The sequence below is a fragment of the Thermobia domestica genome, chromosome 10, assembly GCF_964235325.1.
Source record: "Thermobia domestica chromosome 10, izTheDome1.hap1.1, whole genome shotgun sequence".
NCBI classification, from domain to species: Eukaryota; Metazoa; Arthropoda; class Insecta; order Zygentoma; family Lepismatidae; genus Thermobia; species Thermobia domestica.
Window position 1 is genome coordinate 198,396,648 of NC_137463.1, and position 16,720 is coordinate 198,413,367.

The 16,720-nt window shown below is 32.7% G+C and overlaps 1 protein-coding gene across 1 annotated transcript in view; it reads left to right on the forward strand.

Annotated features, from left to right (window-relative positions):
• Positions 1-16,161, forward strand: part of LOC145661731 (chymotrypsinogen B-like) — a 199,268-nt gene extending 183,107 nt beyond the window's left edge. The window contains exons 7-8 of the mRNA XM_081727066.1: positions 6,684-6,859; positions 15,991-16,161. Coding sequence (XP_081583192.1) covers positions 6,684-6,859; positions 15,991-16,161 — 347 coding nt within the window. The remainder of the gene's footprint in view (positions 1-6,683; positions 6,860-15,990) is intronic.
• The last annotated feature ends 559 nt before the right edge of the window (positions 16,162-16,720 follow it).

A 16,720-nucleotide genomic window follows, 5' to 3' on the forward strand; every position in this document is an offset into this window, starting at 1 on the left:
TTACTGTTTTTACTCTTGTTTTGCATAAGAGTTGAAGTTATCAATTGTGAGCAAATTATCATACCTTATCGTTAATTACTATAAAAGATGCCTATTGTACAATTTTACAACGACAGTGTTGGCAGGGGCGCGTTTCTGTAAGAAAGCACTCATTTTACGGACTTGCACTAAATAACACTTTTTCATCGTAGCACTGCATTAGCTTTGGCACATGTTTGCTCCAATGGATCCAAGATGATGCATACTTGACATATACAAATGGATTCACATACAGGAAATCAGTTTTCTGCAACTGAATATTGACTTTGTTCATTTTGTACATTCTTTATTTTACGTTTTCGGTAATTTATTTTGTCATAACACAAAACATTACAAATGCCAACATTAGTCATAATTTTGATAATATTTACATAGAACATACTTGTATTTGTTTTAAGACTCAGTTGTTCATCGTTCTTGGTTCAAAAGATATACTCAATAACATTTTGGGTTATTAAACTTTAGTTGAGCACTATACTACGAGGAAAATATTGCTAAATTCCTATTTCCTATATTCCATAGTCTGGAACAAACACATTCAGATCGAATGTGTAATGAAATTCAGAATTTCATGATAACAATGTCAAGTGTAAAACTGATGAAGACTTGGTGTTTCTCAGACTATTTTAAGTGTTTCACTCCTAGTGGAAGGAGGAATCCTTGAGGAATAAGACGCTTGCATCAATCCAAATGGCAACTTATCACATACCATTGGATTCGGTATAAAATACGGGATTATGGCTACTGATCATAGTACCTCTACGTGGAAGGCCGTAGCCATTAAAAAGCAGTGCCAGATATGATGAAGTTCCCTTTATTACCTTAGAGTTCTGGTATTATATTAAACTCTTTGTGAATATTGTCAAACCATAACACTTAATATTCAGTAGTTTTACTTGTAAGATTTTCCTTTACGTTTTGGTCTCATGCACGCTTAGCATGAAACATCTGACTCTCTTCAAGAGGTGATTCGACCACTAGGATAAAGTGGTAAGTACTAAGTACTTCAATTTGGCCGCACAGTACACGCGTTTCACCCTCCTTGTGTGAGTATGCACGAGTCACATTTATAAAGTGTCCAAAATTGAAGAATAAACAATAAAATTGCATTTCTCCGCGAGGACAAATGTAATTGAATATTGTGTAATTACTGATTGGATAGTAAACGACACTAAACTCTAATTCGACTTAGATGCCGCAGCCCATATTTTTTGTATGTGTATCACGTGAAGGTACACCACTGCATCTCTAATCTAATTAGAACTGTAACTGGTATCACTTGGAAAGTAGAATTCAATAATCTGCGCACAACGTACAACAATCTCCATCTCAAAAAAGTGATCGATGTGTTGTAGTTTGTGAAGGATATTGAATCATAGAAAAGATGAGCTTTAGCTGGGATGTCTGATAGAATAGATATTAAAATTTAAATGTTGTACATCAGTGTCTTTTCTTGAAATTCCAGAAATGACAATAATAGTGTGAGTTAAAATATATAACATCAGTTTTATATTGCCGGCTATTGTAACATTCTGTCCAATACAAAGCAAATATAACAATTTATTGCAGAAACAATTAAATTACACAGGACGATAGATTGACGGGATATTGACTAGAATATGTTTTCTAGGTGTGTTTGAGTTGTTCACCTTCGATAAAGGACGTTCTCTTATGGTTTGTGAAATTTTAACTACAGTGTAGCTTATTAGTAGCCACAACACGTTTTCACAAGTATTTCTCACTGACAATAATATTTGAGTTGTCAGTATGTTTCCCATTTTTCAATATATATATATATATATATATATATATATATATATATATATATATATATATATATATATATATATATATATATATATATATATATGTAAGATTGGAATACATTTCATTTTCATAAGTAAACTACCTCCGTTACCTCAATGATCCTAGTATCTCGTTGATTTATAAATACATTTCTAATACAGCTATGCTTGTAATGTCACTATTTTCTGTATAAACTAAAAATAAATAAGCGCTCTACCACTGAGCTGCCGTGCTTCTATAGAGAATGGAAGAGAATAAAGGTGCTACAAATCTCAGATCTTTAAAAAATCCTTCATTGTGTCTCTGGACCGTATTCAGTAGAATTTTCGTCAACGCAATTTTTTAATTGCATCCTGATGTGCAATATTAATCATAGCAGTTATAATTGCTCATTTGCTTTACGATTAGCAAATTGTATGATGAAAGCCTATGTCTTTAATACATTTATGGAAAAACCTCGTGGTAAATAGGGAAATTTTTTAAGATGTGAATTATAATAGAAAAGTGGATCTAAATAAAGTACATTGTGCTTTTCCTTGTGCTTCTGCTCTGTGTTTATTTAAAAATGCGTAGTTGCATACTTGAATCTGAGTTCCTTTCAGCATTGAGGGCCAACTTCGCGTGGAACTACAGTTTAGCATCGGTTCCCAGAGGGAATCGAATCTGGGTCTCGCAGACTGAAAGCGCGACGCTAACTATATAAACTCAATAGCAAGAGCTGATATTATTTCTTTCATTCATATTGAAGTTTCTGGATAATTGTTGTGAAGCACCTCAGGATTCTGAAACACGCATTTTTTGGATAGGGCACATACTAGTTCCTAAGTGAAGTCTTTACCCGACCAAGGTAGATCCCATAGTTTTAGAGCTATGAACCTTTAAAATTCATTTTTTCAAGATTTTGGCTGCCTATAACGTGTAAACGATGGCGTTTTCGCCCTATGTTTATTGGAACTTTATTGTTTGTTTTACTCTCAGGAATCACTGCTTTGCTTTTGTACAACGAATTTAGCGCCATTCTATATATATATACATTACATTATACTTTCTTCTTCGTCTTCTATTTTGTGTTAAGTGCATGAGCGCTGCTTTCTACTTACTATCACAGTTTATAACGTACAACGTTATCGTTTAATGTATACCTCTGCTAATTTCAATAAAAGTTCATCACGAATAGTTTGTTTACATAACCATAAAGTAAAATATTTATAACAAAATGTCATACATCAGCCGAGTACTAGACGTTTCAGTATCTCAATAACCACAAATCTGGTAATAGCATGTTAGCAGCAGAATGTACTTACAATTTTTATTGTAAGGGCACAATTACATTGCATGTATAAAATACGAGTAAAATTGTTACATTGTTTTCCAATTTTAAAATTATCCATATTTTGGAGCATGATTACGTTCACATGTAGTATACTCTGTTACATACTCAAATCATGATGAAACATATTGGACTAAGTACACCAAAAATTATATTTCCCATTGCCCGAGTAATAACATTATGTTCACAACCTGCACTTTCATCATAGTTAAATTTAAGCACTTACGTACATATTTTTGGTACTACTTCAAGCACTACACAATTTCTTTGAGTCTGTGCCAATAATATACTACCATGTCTAAAATAATTACTAATATCCACTTACTTTTCTCGTCCATCTATTACATTACTTGAATAAATGTCTTCCCTTCTAAGTTATAGAGGGGATTGTTCAAGAAAGAATTGAACCAAAGTTTGACATATGACATATGAACTTCATAATTTTATATTGTAAAACCTCCTGAATGCCTTTAAAAGGAGATGAAAAGTCAACATATTGATAGGCTCTATAAATAACTATTCTCTACTTTCCTTCATTTAAAGACAAGCTTACAAGATTTATCACCAAGCTAATAAATCCGAATAATAAGGTAGGAACTTTAATTCCTATGAATAAAATCCTAGTTTTCTGTGCTAGTTCGCGTTTACTTCTAGGTATAGGCAAAAAATTATAATCTATTTATTTTCAAGATTTTCCTCTATATTTTTCCTTAAAATTTGTACCTATGACAACGGATATTTTTTTCTTAAAATGGATTTTGCTTAGCAATACTGTAATTCCTCAAACTTTCAGTTTTCCAAATACTTCAAACATGTCTTTATACCTTATATTATAATCAGAATATATACATACGTCATCTGTAACAAAATTCAAATTTTCTCGAATTAGATATCTTATTATGTAGATAAAGCAAATCAAAGCAAAGTATGAGAGACATAAATCCATTTGGAGGAGCGGAAAGCTAATAATATTGTAGGTTTTTCCAAGCACTGCATATTTTCCTAGTTATTCGGATAATTATACATGAAAATAGCTCACATCTTGGTCCATTCTACTCTATATTTTACGGGTCAGTAAAATATAATTAGACGTCTTTACGTAATATATCTATGGTATTTCAAAACAGCAATCTTTCTGTTTACTTCAAAATAATTAATGCCGAGGTTTATATGATTGCCAAATTTTTTACCAAAAAAGAAAACATTTTAATATTTAAGCAATATCAAATAACCTAGCAAAATGCAAGAGCTGCTTTTTATTTCTGAGAGATAGCATTGGCACTATTAACGTTCTAATCTGTCATTTCCCTTCCTTGCACACCACAATGCAATACAGTTTCCTTCTAGGAATACCAAACACATTGAGAATACTAGTCGTCTACACAGCAAAATATAATTTAAGTTTCATGACTTTATAAAGATTGTCATGTGTAAATTTTATATTTATATTTTATATTTCCTACAAAGTTTTGAAACAATATTTTACACGTATATTGCCAATTCATAGATCGTGTAAGAGCAATTGCATCTCTCTCTTCGCTACTCCTTAAATCGTCAAGTAACTCTTAACAAAAAATACTAAAGCAATATCTAACTTGAACCAAAACTGGCAAGAAATGAACCATTGTTCGCATGAAAGTCATATGATAGTTTTGAATAGACCTAGAAGCTCTTTGAGAATACTTTTCAGAAACGACATTAATACCTGGGCTACTACAGGCTACTTACAAATAGGAACGCTCTGTTCAATTTCGGCAGGAATATTTCTAGTTTGTACCAATCTAGTACCCTCACTCTATATTCGAATATATATTTTAGAATATGTATTCTAAAAAGCACAAGTAAATGCTTCAAATTCCGCAAATATTTGTGTGCCTTCTGCTCGTGGTCCCGCGTATTCTATGATAGTTTTCCGCTTTCATGTATCTTTGGTACTATGCCTTTTATCATCTCTATATTTACTAATCTTATTCGCTACATTTCACGCCCTACTTATAACATTCATTTTCATTTTCTTCGTGTGGATATTACCCTCTATGCAAGAAAAATGCTCTTAGACTATGCGTACACCAAATAAAATTAGTGCCCAAAAGTGTACAATTGGCAGTACCAAGTGCAATATCATTGCGTGAATAAGCCATGACCTTTCTAGTTCAGAAGGCTAAATGTTCACTCAAATTTGTACAAATGAAGGAATACGAAAGATTTTACCTCGAATGATTTTTACTTTCATCATTTCAATTGTCTTTTCATAGTCTAGTACTCAGTCAATCTAGTACTGTGTTTAACTAATTGTTATAATGCAACGAATGCAAAAACATCTTGATACAGGAAATTGTGAATTTCCGAAAGAAATTATTTGCAATTTTGCTTTTATTATCTATTGTGAACATAAGTAAATAATTTAAACAGTGCAGACAGATATTACGTTATATAACCAATCTAAAGTGGTCTCTAGAGAGGATAGCCCGGTGCCGGCCGTTATCACATGGGTTGTTATTTACACTATTTCATTATGACTGATGGTATCAACCTGTTCGGTTATCCAAACAGGAAGATATACATACAAAATCCCATATACATACTAGCATTAATAAATTGAATGACAAAATCACTTACGAGATAGCAGCCATCAATAACGGAATCCTGTACCACATTATGTTGAGAATGATCATAAGAAAATATTTTTCTCGTGATGCTGATGCCCGTATAATCTTCAAACAGTGAAAACAGTGCAATACTCCCGTCCTTGGGCAACGTTTTCCGCATAGTTAATAATAAATGGTACACTCAATATTGTCCACAAATAAATTTTAAAAATAACTCATAAATTGCCCCAGCTTCCTAATACATCCCACAACGTCCCACTTTATACATTGTTGAACAGAAACCACAAGAAATGGAAAGATGTAGTATGTATTAGGCAAATTTGAATACCCAATAAATGTATCTTAAAAACTGCAATTTTTACTTTACACCAGTGTCTTGAAACGTTTAAAAGATCAACAACATATTTAAGACTCTAGTGCGAAGGAGGTTTCATCAATAAATTATCGAGTTGAAAAACTACTACAGCCGAAAGATGATATGAAGCATTACCAAAAGACGGAAGTTGAAATAATGAAAATAAAGAAAACTGAGATACATTTATTGGCTATTTGTAGCAAAGATAAATTCTAGTATGATTGAAACAATTTTGGCTGCCTGGAATTCGTCTGATTTAAACAAGGCAAGACATTCATGTACTTGCTTCAGCTTGTATCTCTAAAAATATGAAATTTCTATCCAATTCAATAGATATATTTTCTTCCCTATTGTTGAAATTATATTCTACTGCAATTACAAAATACATTTTCTTAGTTACAGTTCTTGTGCATACATAAAGTTCAGCTTATTTACACTTTATTATTTACTTACTTAAAATATACCCGTAAATAAAGAATTTGGTGTTGAGTGGGTGTTAGTAATGCATAGTGGAAATCTTACAATTCTAATCTTTTCATAATAGATAAGTGTCTTGCTTCTGGTTTTGGAGAAACCGAGAGCGATATTTATCCTCATTTCTTAAGAAAAGCCAAAATAGATGTTAACGAGAACTGGAAGGTTACTACATTTGACGGCAAAGATTTATCTGATTATTATATTATGTCCAAGCCGGAGAGAACGCTGACAGCAACCTGTGAGGTATGTATAAAATTAAATGTTATAGTTTAGAAATTGAAATATTAAATCAACAAACTCTGTAAGTTCCAGGATAAGGAAATGTAACAAATTAACATATCAGGTGGCTTCAATCGCAATCATCACTTTTCATCGATTAGGTTGTAGTAAACAATATTGCCACTGTTTCCACTATTCGTAGAATTTGCGAATTTGTTACCGTTTGTCAAATTTATTATTTTTCACTTGTATAAACTTTATAAATTTCTTATCCTGTTTCTATCTTAGTGTACGTTAATAGAAAGTCCTTAATCGTAAAACATATAAAATGTCCTAATTATATAATTTAAAATCGGCATACGTATTCATAGAAGTTGAGTAGATATAGACTATAAAATTTAATAGTATACAATTGAAGAAATTCATTAATTGTGAAACTTAGTTCATAAGTAATTAATGTAAATGTTAGAATTGAAAAAATGTGGATACAATCAAACAGCTATATCACCTGCATTCAATTAACTAATTATTTAATTTCTTAACAATTCAGTACTTTTGCTTAGAGCTTAAGTGAATGATTGCATAACATGATCCCTATATGTTGAAGGTTAGTGAAAGTTGTAATGACAAACGGTAAGTTAAAGAGCTGATAATGAAGAATATTCATAATTATGTTTTTAACTCCATAGCTGCTTACGATATTATTAAATTATTTATTAAGATTTTCTCGCATTTATTTCTTATCAAGTACTATTGGAAAATTTTTGAACTCCTATAGAGTTGCTCACTCTGTTACTATCGTTATTCTTTTAACATTTAATCATAGTAGATGTATATTTATATAATACAATTGAGAAACATTTCATGTTGAAAGGCAAGATAATAAAATATTAGTAACAGAAAACTAGTATACACTATTAGGAAAGTGATTTCGACCATTTCACATATATAAACTTGTAATAGAATTATTCTATTTAGCTCGCATTACACACTCATAATCTCAAATTAACATATCATCGTAAACAAATTTAGATCGCGTTGCAATGTCATTTGTAAAAAAAGTAAAAGTTACTATCTACGAGAATATTTCAATTTATTTGTATTATCGAGCTCACATTCCAGATATACCACACTTCCGAAAAAGTTACTTTTAAACAAGAGTTAACTTCTACTTGTGTTCCGAAGTGAAACATTGTATTTTTGGTCTTCTGAAGTTTTTTCACTTGCAATATATATATTTATGCACAAAAAAAATAACACAATTTATAAAGGACTGGCACTAATTTCGACATTTATTCCAAATTTTATGTATATAACATAATTATAATAACAATTATGTTCTTACGGCATACTTAAATTCGAAGTATTGTTACGTAGCAAATTAATGTTTAATAAATAATTCAATCATGTAAAGAATGAAAGGTCGAAGTACTAATCCATTACATTTCCTCGTCTATCCGATTAGAGGGAGTTTTGGGTATGTTGTAGCTGAGGACGCCCCGGGTAATTGTTCATATGGGGACAACTTTCTATTACAAACCCTGAGACCCTGTCAGTAAAGCTCATAATAGCGGTTGCACTTGAAGAGAAAGTATAACATGACGCGCAATATACTTTTGAGGTTCAATTAGAGGAGGCTGGTATTCTGATGCACGAATGTTCTCTCAGTTCTCAGGTTCTGGCGATCATAATTTTCTTATTCGGCTTAAGGAACCTAGCTAGGTGTAGCCAGAAGACGACACCGAGGAATTTTTCGAGGATCCAATATTAGTTGATACTTTAATTGCAAATGTGAGCAAGAACTATTCATTGTTGAGGATACGTTGCTAGTGTTCTCCTTTATGTGAGTTACTTGACATGTTTCAAGTATTCGTTATCGCAGCATCAGATTTCTGTCTACGTTCCTTGATGCTGCAGAACGTGACTTTTCCGTTATTTTTGAAGGAGGCGAGGTTGAAAGTTCTGGCTTTGAAAGTATAGAGTTTTAACTTGGCGACTAGCAGTACGGCATCATCAAGGGGCAGCAAGACAGGGCAATCGACTGATCCTAGTTAACAAATGTGCGAAAGGAACACAGTCATCGTTACTTTTCTTTCCGCAAACGTATAAGGAAAAAGTCACTTGCCGGCTTGGAGAGTGATGTGTGGAAAGTACTAGTGCAGCATGGGGAGAAGAGTCCAAGTTTTCTGCTCCGAGCAACGTTAGGACTGGTTCGGTGGCTAAGTCTCCCACAACACGTTTCGATTTGTGACCTTCCACTACATTACCACTGCATTTTGTATGCCAAGTTTGCGACAATTCAGACGAAACCCGTTGTGTGATCTTTCGTGACCTCTGGAGGTAACAGTGTTGGTTATTGGAATTTGGCCCCAAATAAACAATTGGCCAGGACATTCTCAGCTGCAACATATAAATATCAACCAAATCGGATTAACATCCGACTCGTTAAAATCTTGAGCTATTTTCTAGTACCAAACCATTATACATTTCTTTCCGTATGCATGTTATAATTTCGGAAGTAAATATACATGATTTCTTTTCACATTTATATTTTGTATAGAACCTTCAAAAATACCTATTCGTTCTCTGCTAAATTGCAATACATTTCTAAGCAACATTCTGTGCTTGGATGCTTTTGACGAAGACGTCGATCCACATTCAACGTCAGATGCAAATATCATCTGACAAGCTACTACTGTAGGCTTATTCATGACTTTTATCTAGTGTTTTGCACACAAACTCAAATATCTAGTGCGTGGGAGGCCTGGGTTCGATTCCCGGCGGGAGCTCATGTGGTTCGGATTCCACGTTAATTAGTAGGTCCACGTCTCATATAGCCTCGCTGCTGAACGGGACGTTAAACTCAAAATCAACATCATCAAATATCTAGTGTTTCGTGCTACCAGGCAATGGGATGCTTAAAATATAACGAAATTTCTTATCATTCTATGTTGTTTCTTACGACAATGGTTGTACCGTAGTGTTTATAAACAACATCCAGTCTATTGTTCGTACTGTGAATCTTTTTAATTGATTCCAAAATACAGCATGCTTAGTTGGAAACCATACAAAATAAATTCCGAAATTATACTCAATTCTTCTTTGCATTTTCGTTCTAAAATCAATCTTCGATATGGAACAACAAAAGATTTGAATCCATACACTAGCACATCGTATACTTGTAGCCGAGGACATGATTGACTAATCAACACACGTGGCATGCTTGAATTGAACTGTATAAGTATGATGATGGTGGAACCCTGAGAATTTTCTCTTGTACTAACCGTGCTTATTTGGACAAAATATCTCGAAATTATTTTCTTTAAAAGTAATAAATTAAAGAGCAGTATATGCATTTGCATTTGTTAAAGGTATACAGCGGACTTCATAAACACGTTCAATCCGATCGCTGGGTATGTACACAAAAGTTTCTTATCACTGACATACAATGGCTTTTGAAATGCAGATAATTATATATTTCATACGTTTACTGCATTCGGCAATATTTAAAAGTATATTTTCAAAAGTGCCATACAGAATGCATGGTAAATTTAAATATCTGTTTACTGATACTGTTTGAATTCTAAAATTTTGCATACGCTTCCATTATTAACTTTTTAGTTTTTCATAACGATGAGCTAGAACGGGATGTTATGTAGAGATACGAGAAGTGGTAAAGATACTATACAACTATAGGACATTAATTCGAGGTCTGCAAATGGAACAGAGTGTCAGCAGACGAAATGCATTTCTGGGGATGTGTTAAAATACTTGAATAATGGTAACGAACCGACACTTGATAATGATAGAATTACCCCATTAACAAGAAATTATACCCGGACAGGTGATAGAATTGGGTATAAGGATCATCACATAGGGAAACACAAATCAAAGATTGTGTTCCTGTTCTTATGGGTAGTGAAATGTTTGTAATATATAATGAAAAATACCGCTACCATTCCTGTGCGTAACAAGTCTCGTATTATCGAACGTCCGGGGAGAAGGTCAGATACACTACCTGGCACGAAGTCCAAATTTAACATCTTGTGACTTCTACATTTGGGGATATATAAAAAATACCGTATACTGCGAATCGGTAACATCCATACAAGAGTTGTGAGAGAGGATTTTGGTAGTAAATAAAGAAACATTCCCATCGCTAGTTACAGCGACTGACGCACGTGATAGACTGTCTGATTTCACTTAAAAGTACCACTGAAAAACAATTGTAATTTGTAAGGTTACATACAATTTGTACTAAAATCTCTTTAGCAGTTATTTACTTTTGTGCAAACGAGTTTTTTTTTAGAAATTATCAATAAAATCCACATTATTTCTGTCAGCCTTTTTCTTGATTTTCTTCTTTGATGTTAGTATTTCGTTCGTCACGTAAGGGATATTTATTAATTAAGCAAGCAGTTTTATTACGCTTTAAGTAGTTTTATTACAGTTCGGGGCTTGTTGTAAGATGGCAAATCTGACACTTATGACAAACATGGAAAATGTGTTATGATTAGTTGTAGAATAATCCAGTTAAGGAAAAGATCAAATAACAAGTCTCTCTGTCTCAGTTCATCCTTCTTTCAATCTGTTTCTCCTCTGAAAAGTATGAACACAGTAGTATTTTTTTAAAAAAATTCAAATAGAGTATACTATATATATATAAACCTGTTCACAGGTATTATTTTGTAAAACATACATCATTGTTTAAATAAGTACACCAAAAAACATGAGCCGTTGTCACAGAGTTTCGAAAACTGCTCAGCAGTTAACATATAACTAATGAATAGAAAACTAACGTCACGCTTTATACACATATGCACCGTTTCAGCGACTTTAGCAGTGTTTGCACTAACCCATATCAGTACTTATACCTGGGGTAACCCGCTAACCCATGTCAGTACTTATATCTTTTATACTACATACAGTAATATCTGCAGTACTAGTGCATTAAGGAGAACGTAAATTCCAAAGTGTAACATTTTATCGTCCTGTTTTTGATCGTGTGAACCAGTACAAAATTGTTAAGGTCACGCAAACACTACGAAATGCAAAAGAAAAACTGTAAATTAAGTGCCTAAACATGTGATCAAGTGATTATGTTGAGAAAGAACAAATAGCTGAGTACTTACAGATATAGGTCGCTATAGTGCTTCAAACTCTTGGAAGACAGTCAAAAACCGTTGTAAATATTGAGTGGAAACAACTATACTTTTGGTCATAAATACATATCATAAGACGAAATTTATTACGAACACAAACAAAAGGATTAGATATATTACTGCTTCGGAAGAGCCATTACCAACCAGTTAGGACGTTCGTTAGTAGCGTGCATATTTTTTTGTCTTCGGGCTCTGGTAGTAATAAAGGAACCAGAGTTTTCAGTAATATCCATTGCAAACTGATACTACTGGACAAATAAACAAAGACTCTCCCGGCGAGTGATGGAAGGCAGTGTTCCTGACCAACGAATTTAATTTCAAATTTATCGGTTCACAATGTTAGATATTTCTTTCTTCTTCTTCCAGATGTGGTTTCATTCTGACTTTGTAATGACTACAGAAAATTTCAGAAAATCCAGTGATTCTGCATTTGGAATGTTCTAGAGACATACAAGGATGGTGTTTATTTCAAATCAATAAAATGACGGATGAAAATGTATGTCACGACCTTGAAGTTAGACATTCAATTCCATTGGGAAGGGGTGTTTGAATAGTCACTTTCTACTAATGGGGCCGCGGTTGGTTAGTAGTAGAGCGTTCACCTCTCATGCTTGGGGTTCCGGGTTCGATCCCAACCCCGCCAAGTGAACTTTTTGGTGGACAAGCAACGCGTGCGTGTGTTTTCTTGGGGTTCTCCCGTTTCCTCCCACTTTCTTCATTCCACCATTTCACTCATTTCTCATCTTCACCGTCTCCTTTAGCCTAATTGGCATTACCGTGTTACGTAAAACTGGAAGATTTCATTTCATTTCATGTCACTTTCTACTAATGTTCGGGAATAATTTTCGGTAAAAGCTTTAAGGTTATGTTGTAGTTATGCGTAAATTAGAGATGAGGTTCACATTATTACGCAGATGCAATAGCAGTCAAATATTCGAAATTTAGTTTGCAAGGAGATCTTGTTTAAACTACTTGGGTAGTTTTGGAAAAGTTACATAAATTGATCTAACAAGTGCTTGAAGGTCTTATCAATTCTAAGGTCCGACTCTATGATGAAGTTCTTCCATATTTTTTCTCGAAGAGATACGAGTAGTATATTTCCATTTGTTATGTGAACAATGAATTTAGTTTGCTAAAATAGTCCGAGAAATGTTGATTTATATGGGTGCGGTGCATTGTGTGCTGAAAATTCTAAAAGAAACAGAGGTCTGTTTAGATTTGTGCCAATGTCCGAGTACTAGCAGAAGTAATATATACAATCACTGTACGTAGCCAAGTATAATGTAACGAAATTATCTAGTTTTTTATGCATTATGAAGAAGATTTTATATGTGTGATTCAAAGAACAAGCAGCAGCAGCCTATCAGAAGAACCATTCGTGTATTCTTTATTGCTTTATGTTTCGTAATCAAAGCAAATCATTAATCGTGTCTTGCTGTCCCGTAAATATGAGAATAGATCCATGGGGTGCGAGAGCTTCAAGTCATGGAATGGAATAATTATTAGTTGGAAGTAAAAAAAATACACATCTTTATTAGCTTAGTAGATCCAACCACAAATAAACGATCACATCCGTCATGCCCTTAGGTAGTATAAAATAAGAATTTAAGTATGGTAAAAAGTTTAGGAAGGTGTCATTACGAATTGCATGAAAACCTCAATAAACCTTTTATCCTGTTGGTCAACCAAGTTGTCCGTTATCATCCTTTGATCAATGTATACTTTTCCAAATCTTAATTGAAAAAAATCTTTTAAGTCCCTTAAGAGTTTTGGCAACTACGCATGGAGGAAAAAGAGTAACAAATCTTTGTAATATGTCTCGCAATTTTGTACATAAATCTCGATCTGTGGTGATAGTTACGAAATGCTATATTCTGAAGGAACTAATGTATTAGCTGATCCAGAAATTATAGTTGTAATTTCGAAAGTTTTAGTTTCCATCAATGGAAACTGTGGAAAAATTAGTGTTGCTAATAAGTTTATTTTAATAAACGTAACAAAGGTATAGCTTTCTCTTCAGTATTCTTAATAGCTGTGTATGTTAAGTATTACCAAATGGAATGAACTAAAGCTTTCCATCAGAGTTAGATTGAATTGAAAGTTTTCTTTGTTCCATACATTTTAATGAAGGTTTATTTTTCATTTGAATATACACCAAACGCCATGTATCATTTGCTTGTTATTTGGCAGCGAATCGAATGAAGCGTCACACAATTAGTTTCTCATTTTTGTTTTTCATTTTAATTTTAGAATTCTTATCTATTAATATTGTCTATCACATTCATCGATAACATGGTTAACTAACTACGATGGTTACATTAATTTCCAATTTATATCTACAGTGTGCCAATGTTTATTTTTTTATGTTCCCTTCGCAGTTAGAGTCTTGAAAACTTTTTCTACTGAAGCAAATAGAACTTACACTTACAACTGGTTAAAAGATTTACGATGGTAATCATTTTCCATCAATAACAAACTTATGAAGGGTGTGAATTTCGAGTGAATACTTAATCTTTCTCCATTTCGTTTTAAAATTCTACTTGTATACTCAATATTGTTATCCTCATCTAATTTATGTCAATCCTTAGTAAACTTCGAAAAACTGCTGCGACATGACACAAGAAGCTATGTGAGACCTTCTGAAAAATTTGATATAATTATAGATATCCTTATTCATGTAGTTAATGTTTGTTAAGTATAAATGATTATCACTTATTTTAAATTTCAGGAATGGAAACTTAACATTTTTCTTTAGATATAACGAAATAATTTATCTTGTAACTGAAGATCGAAGTTTTAATTATGATAAAGTGAAATTACATGCGTAATGCGCTTTAGTTTTCAGTTTTTTGGGAAAAGATAACATCCTTCTAATAATACGTCTAAGTTTCTCATATCATTTAACACCCTCCTTGTTGTAAAACTATGGTTACATTAAGTATCATAATAAGGGCGCTTTATTTCGAAAAGCCAAATTTCAGGTATCTTAGAAATTCTTCAGTACTCTTTCCCATCTACGTAATTTTGAGAAAATAGAAATTTAGAGATTCCGCTAAAACCACATGGACAATCCGATTCCGATAAAATCATTTTTTATATTTTTTGTATAATTTAAGCCATGGTCGGTATTATTCCTGTTTCTTCATTTTTGTCTACTGTACTGTTATGAGAAACTTGCATATATACATATTCACCTTGTTCGTATGTTGAAATGTATCTGGTGTTAATTCTATTAGAAGAGAAACAGTAAGAATATCATTATTACACAATCAACCCAGCTGGTACTATTTCAATTTATACTTCTACCAGTCTTTAACTATGACGAATATGATGTACTAATTCGTAAGTTTCATTAGTTTCCTTAGTTGAGAATTGTCAAAAAACTTATGTGTTACTCATCTGTTTCTAATTCAAGAAACAAACACTGAGTGAGAAAGAACGACAGAGGTAACTAACCGAGGTGTGAAAGTAAACATTTGCATTTAAAGTCTCCTTGTTAATTTTAAAATTGCAGAACAATATATAATTTATCGAATGAAACATTGTTCTATTTAAGTAAAAGGCAGTGGTAACAAACGGCAATTCTAAACGTCGATACAACTAACAATGTACTAGTCGGTCAGGTGTGTTAATTTTTTGTCATTCGTTCGTACAATAGATAATACCCACGTTTATAAATGCTTGCAGACACACCAAAAGCTTTATTTGTTAATCTTGCTCTCGTGAGACACTAATACGAAATCCATGCATTAAACACTACACCGTAGCACATTTGTGTTTTTATATTGTTAGCGATAATTATAGTACTCCGTGTCATCAACATTAAAAACAATCACTACTTACATATGCAAGGTCTATGCTTAAATTATTTTTTGTTCAAATGGGTAAAATAAAATAGTTACTATATTATTTTTCATTAGATTTGGGCAGTTTTTTTTATTTATGTATCTTTGAATAATGATTCTTCAGTATTAATATGTATCTTAATTATAGGGTGATTCTGGTGGCCCCATTGCTTGTGATTATAATGGAAACGCTTACCTATCAGGCATCACGTCTCAAGGTGCACATGACGAGTGTATCGTGCTAAAAGGAGACATTGCCATCTACACAAGAGTTGCTAAATTCAACGAGTGGATCATCACTATGATGAAAACAGTATAAATAGTTATGAATACTATATTTATTATATACATATGCTATAATCAAAGGACATGTAATGAATTATATGCACTTGCATTCTGAGTATATTAAAATAGAGTTTTTAAAAATATTCTTGTACTTCTATTATTTATCCTGTTATTTCTCTCGCAAGATTTATTTGTTAAAATATTTAAACATTTTGAAGGAATTGCAGTTCCTTCTCATATTAAGAATAAGAAAAATGCGTTTGTGACTATCTAAAGATTGATATACTGAAAACCAACAATAGCTCTTTCCAATCCAATATAAATAAATCTTACAATAAAGTGAAAGATAGAATGCACTTGCGAGAAAAGACTAAATTATTCGTAGTACCGGTAGTGATTGGTAAACAAATGTACAATTTTCGTTTACTATGAAAAATATCTTACCTAATTTTAACTCGAAACATGACAAAATATTCTTCTAGGAGCACTTCTAGATATTATTGATATTCCATTGATTCTGAATTCCATTTAGTACGCAGCTGCCATAAAACTCGGTTGTTATTTGAGTAAATAGCTCATGTTACAAAGAGGAA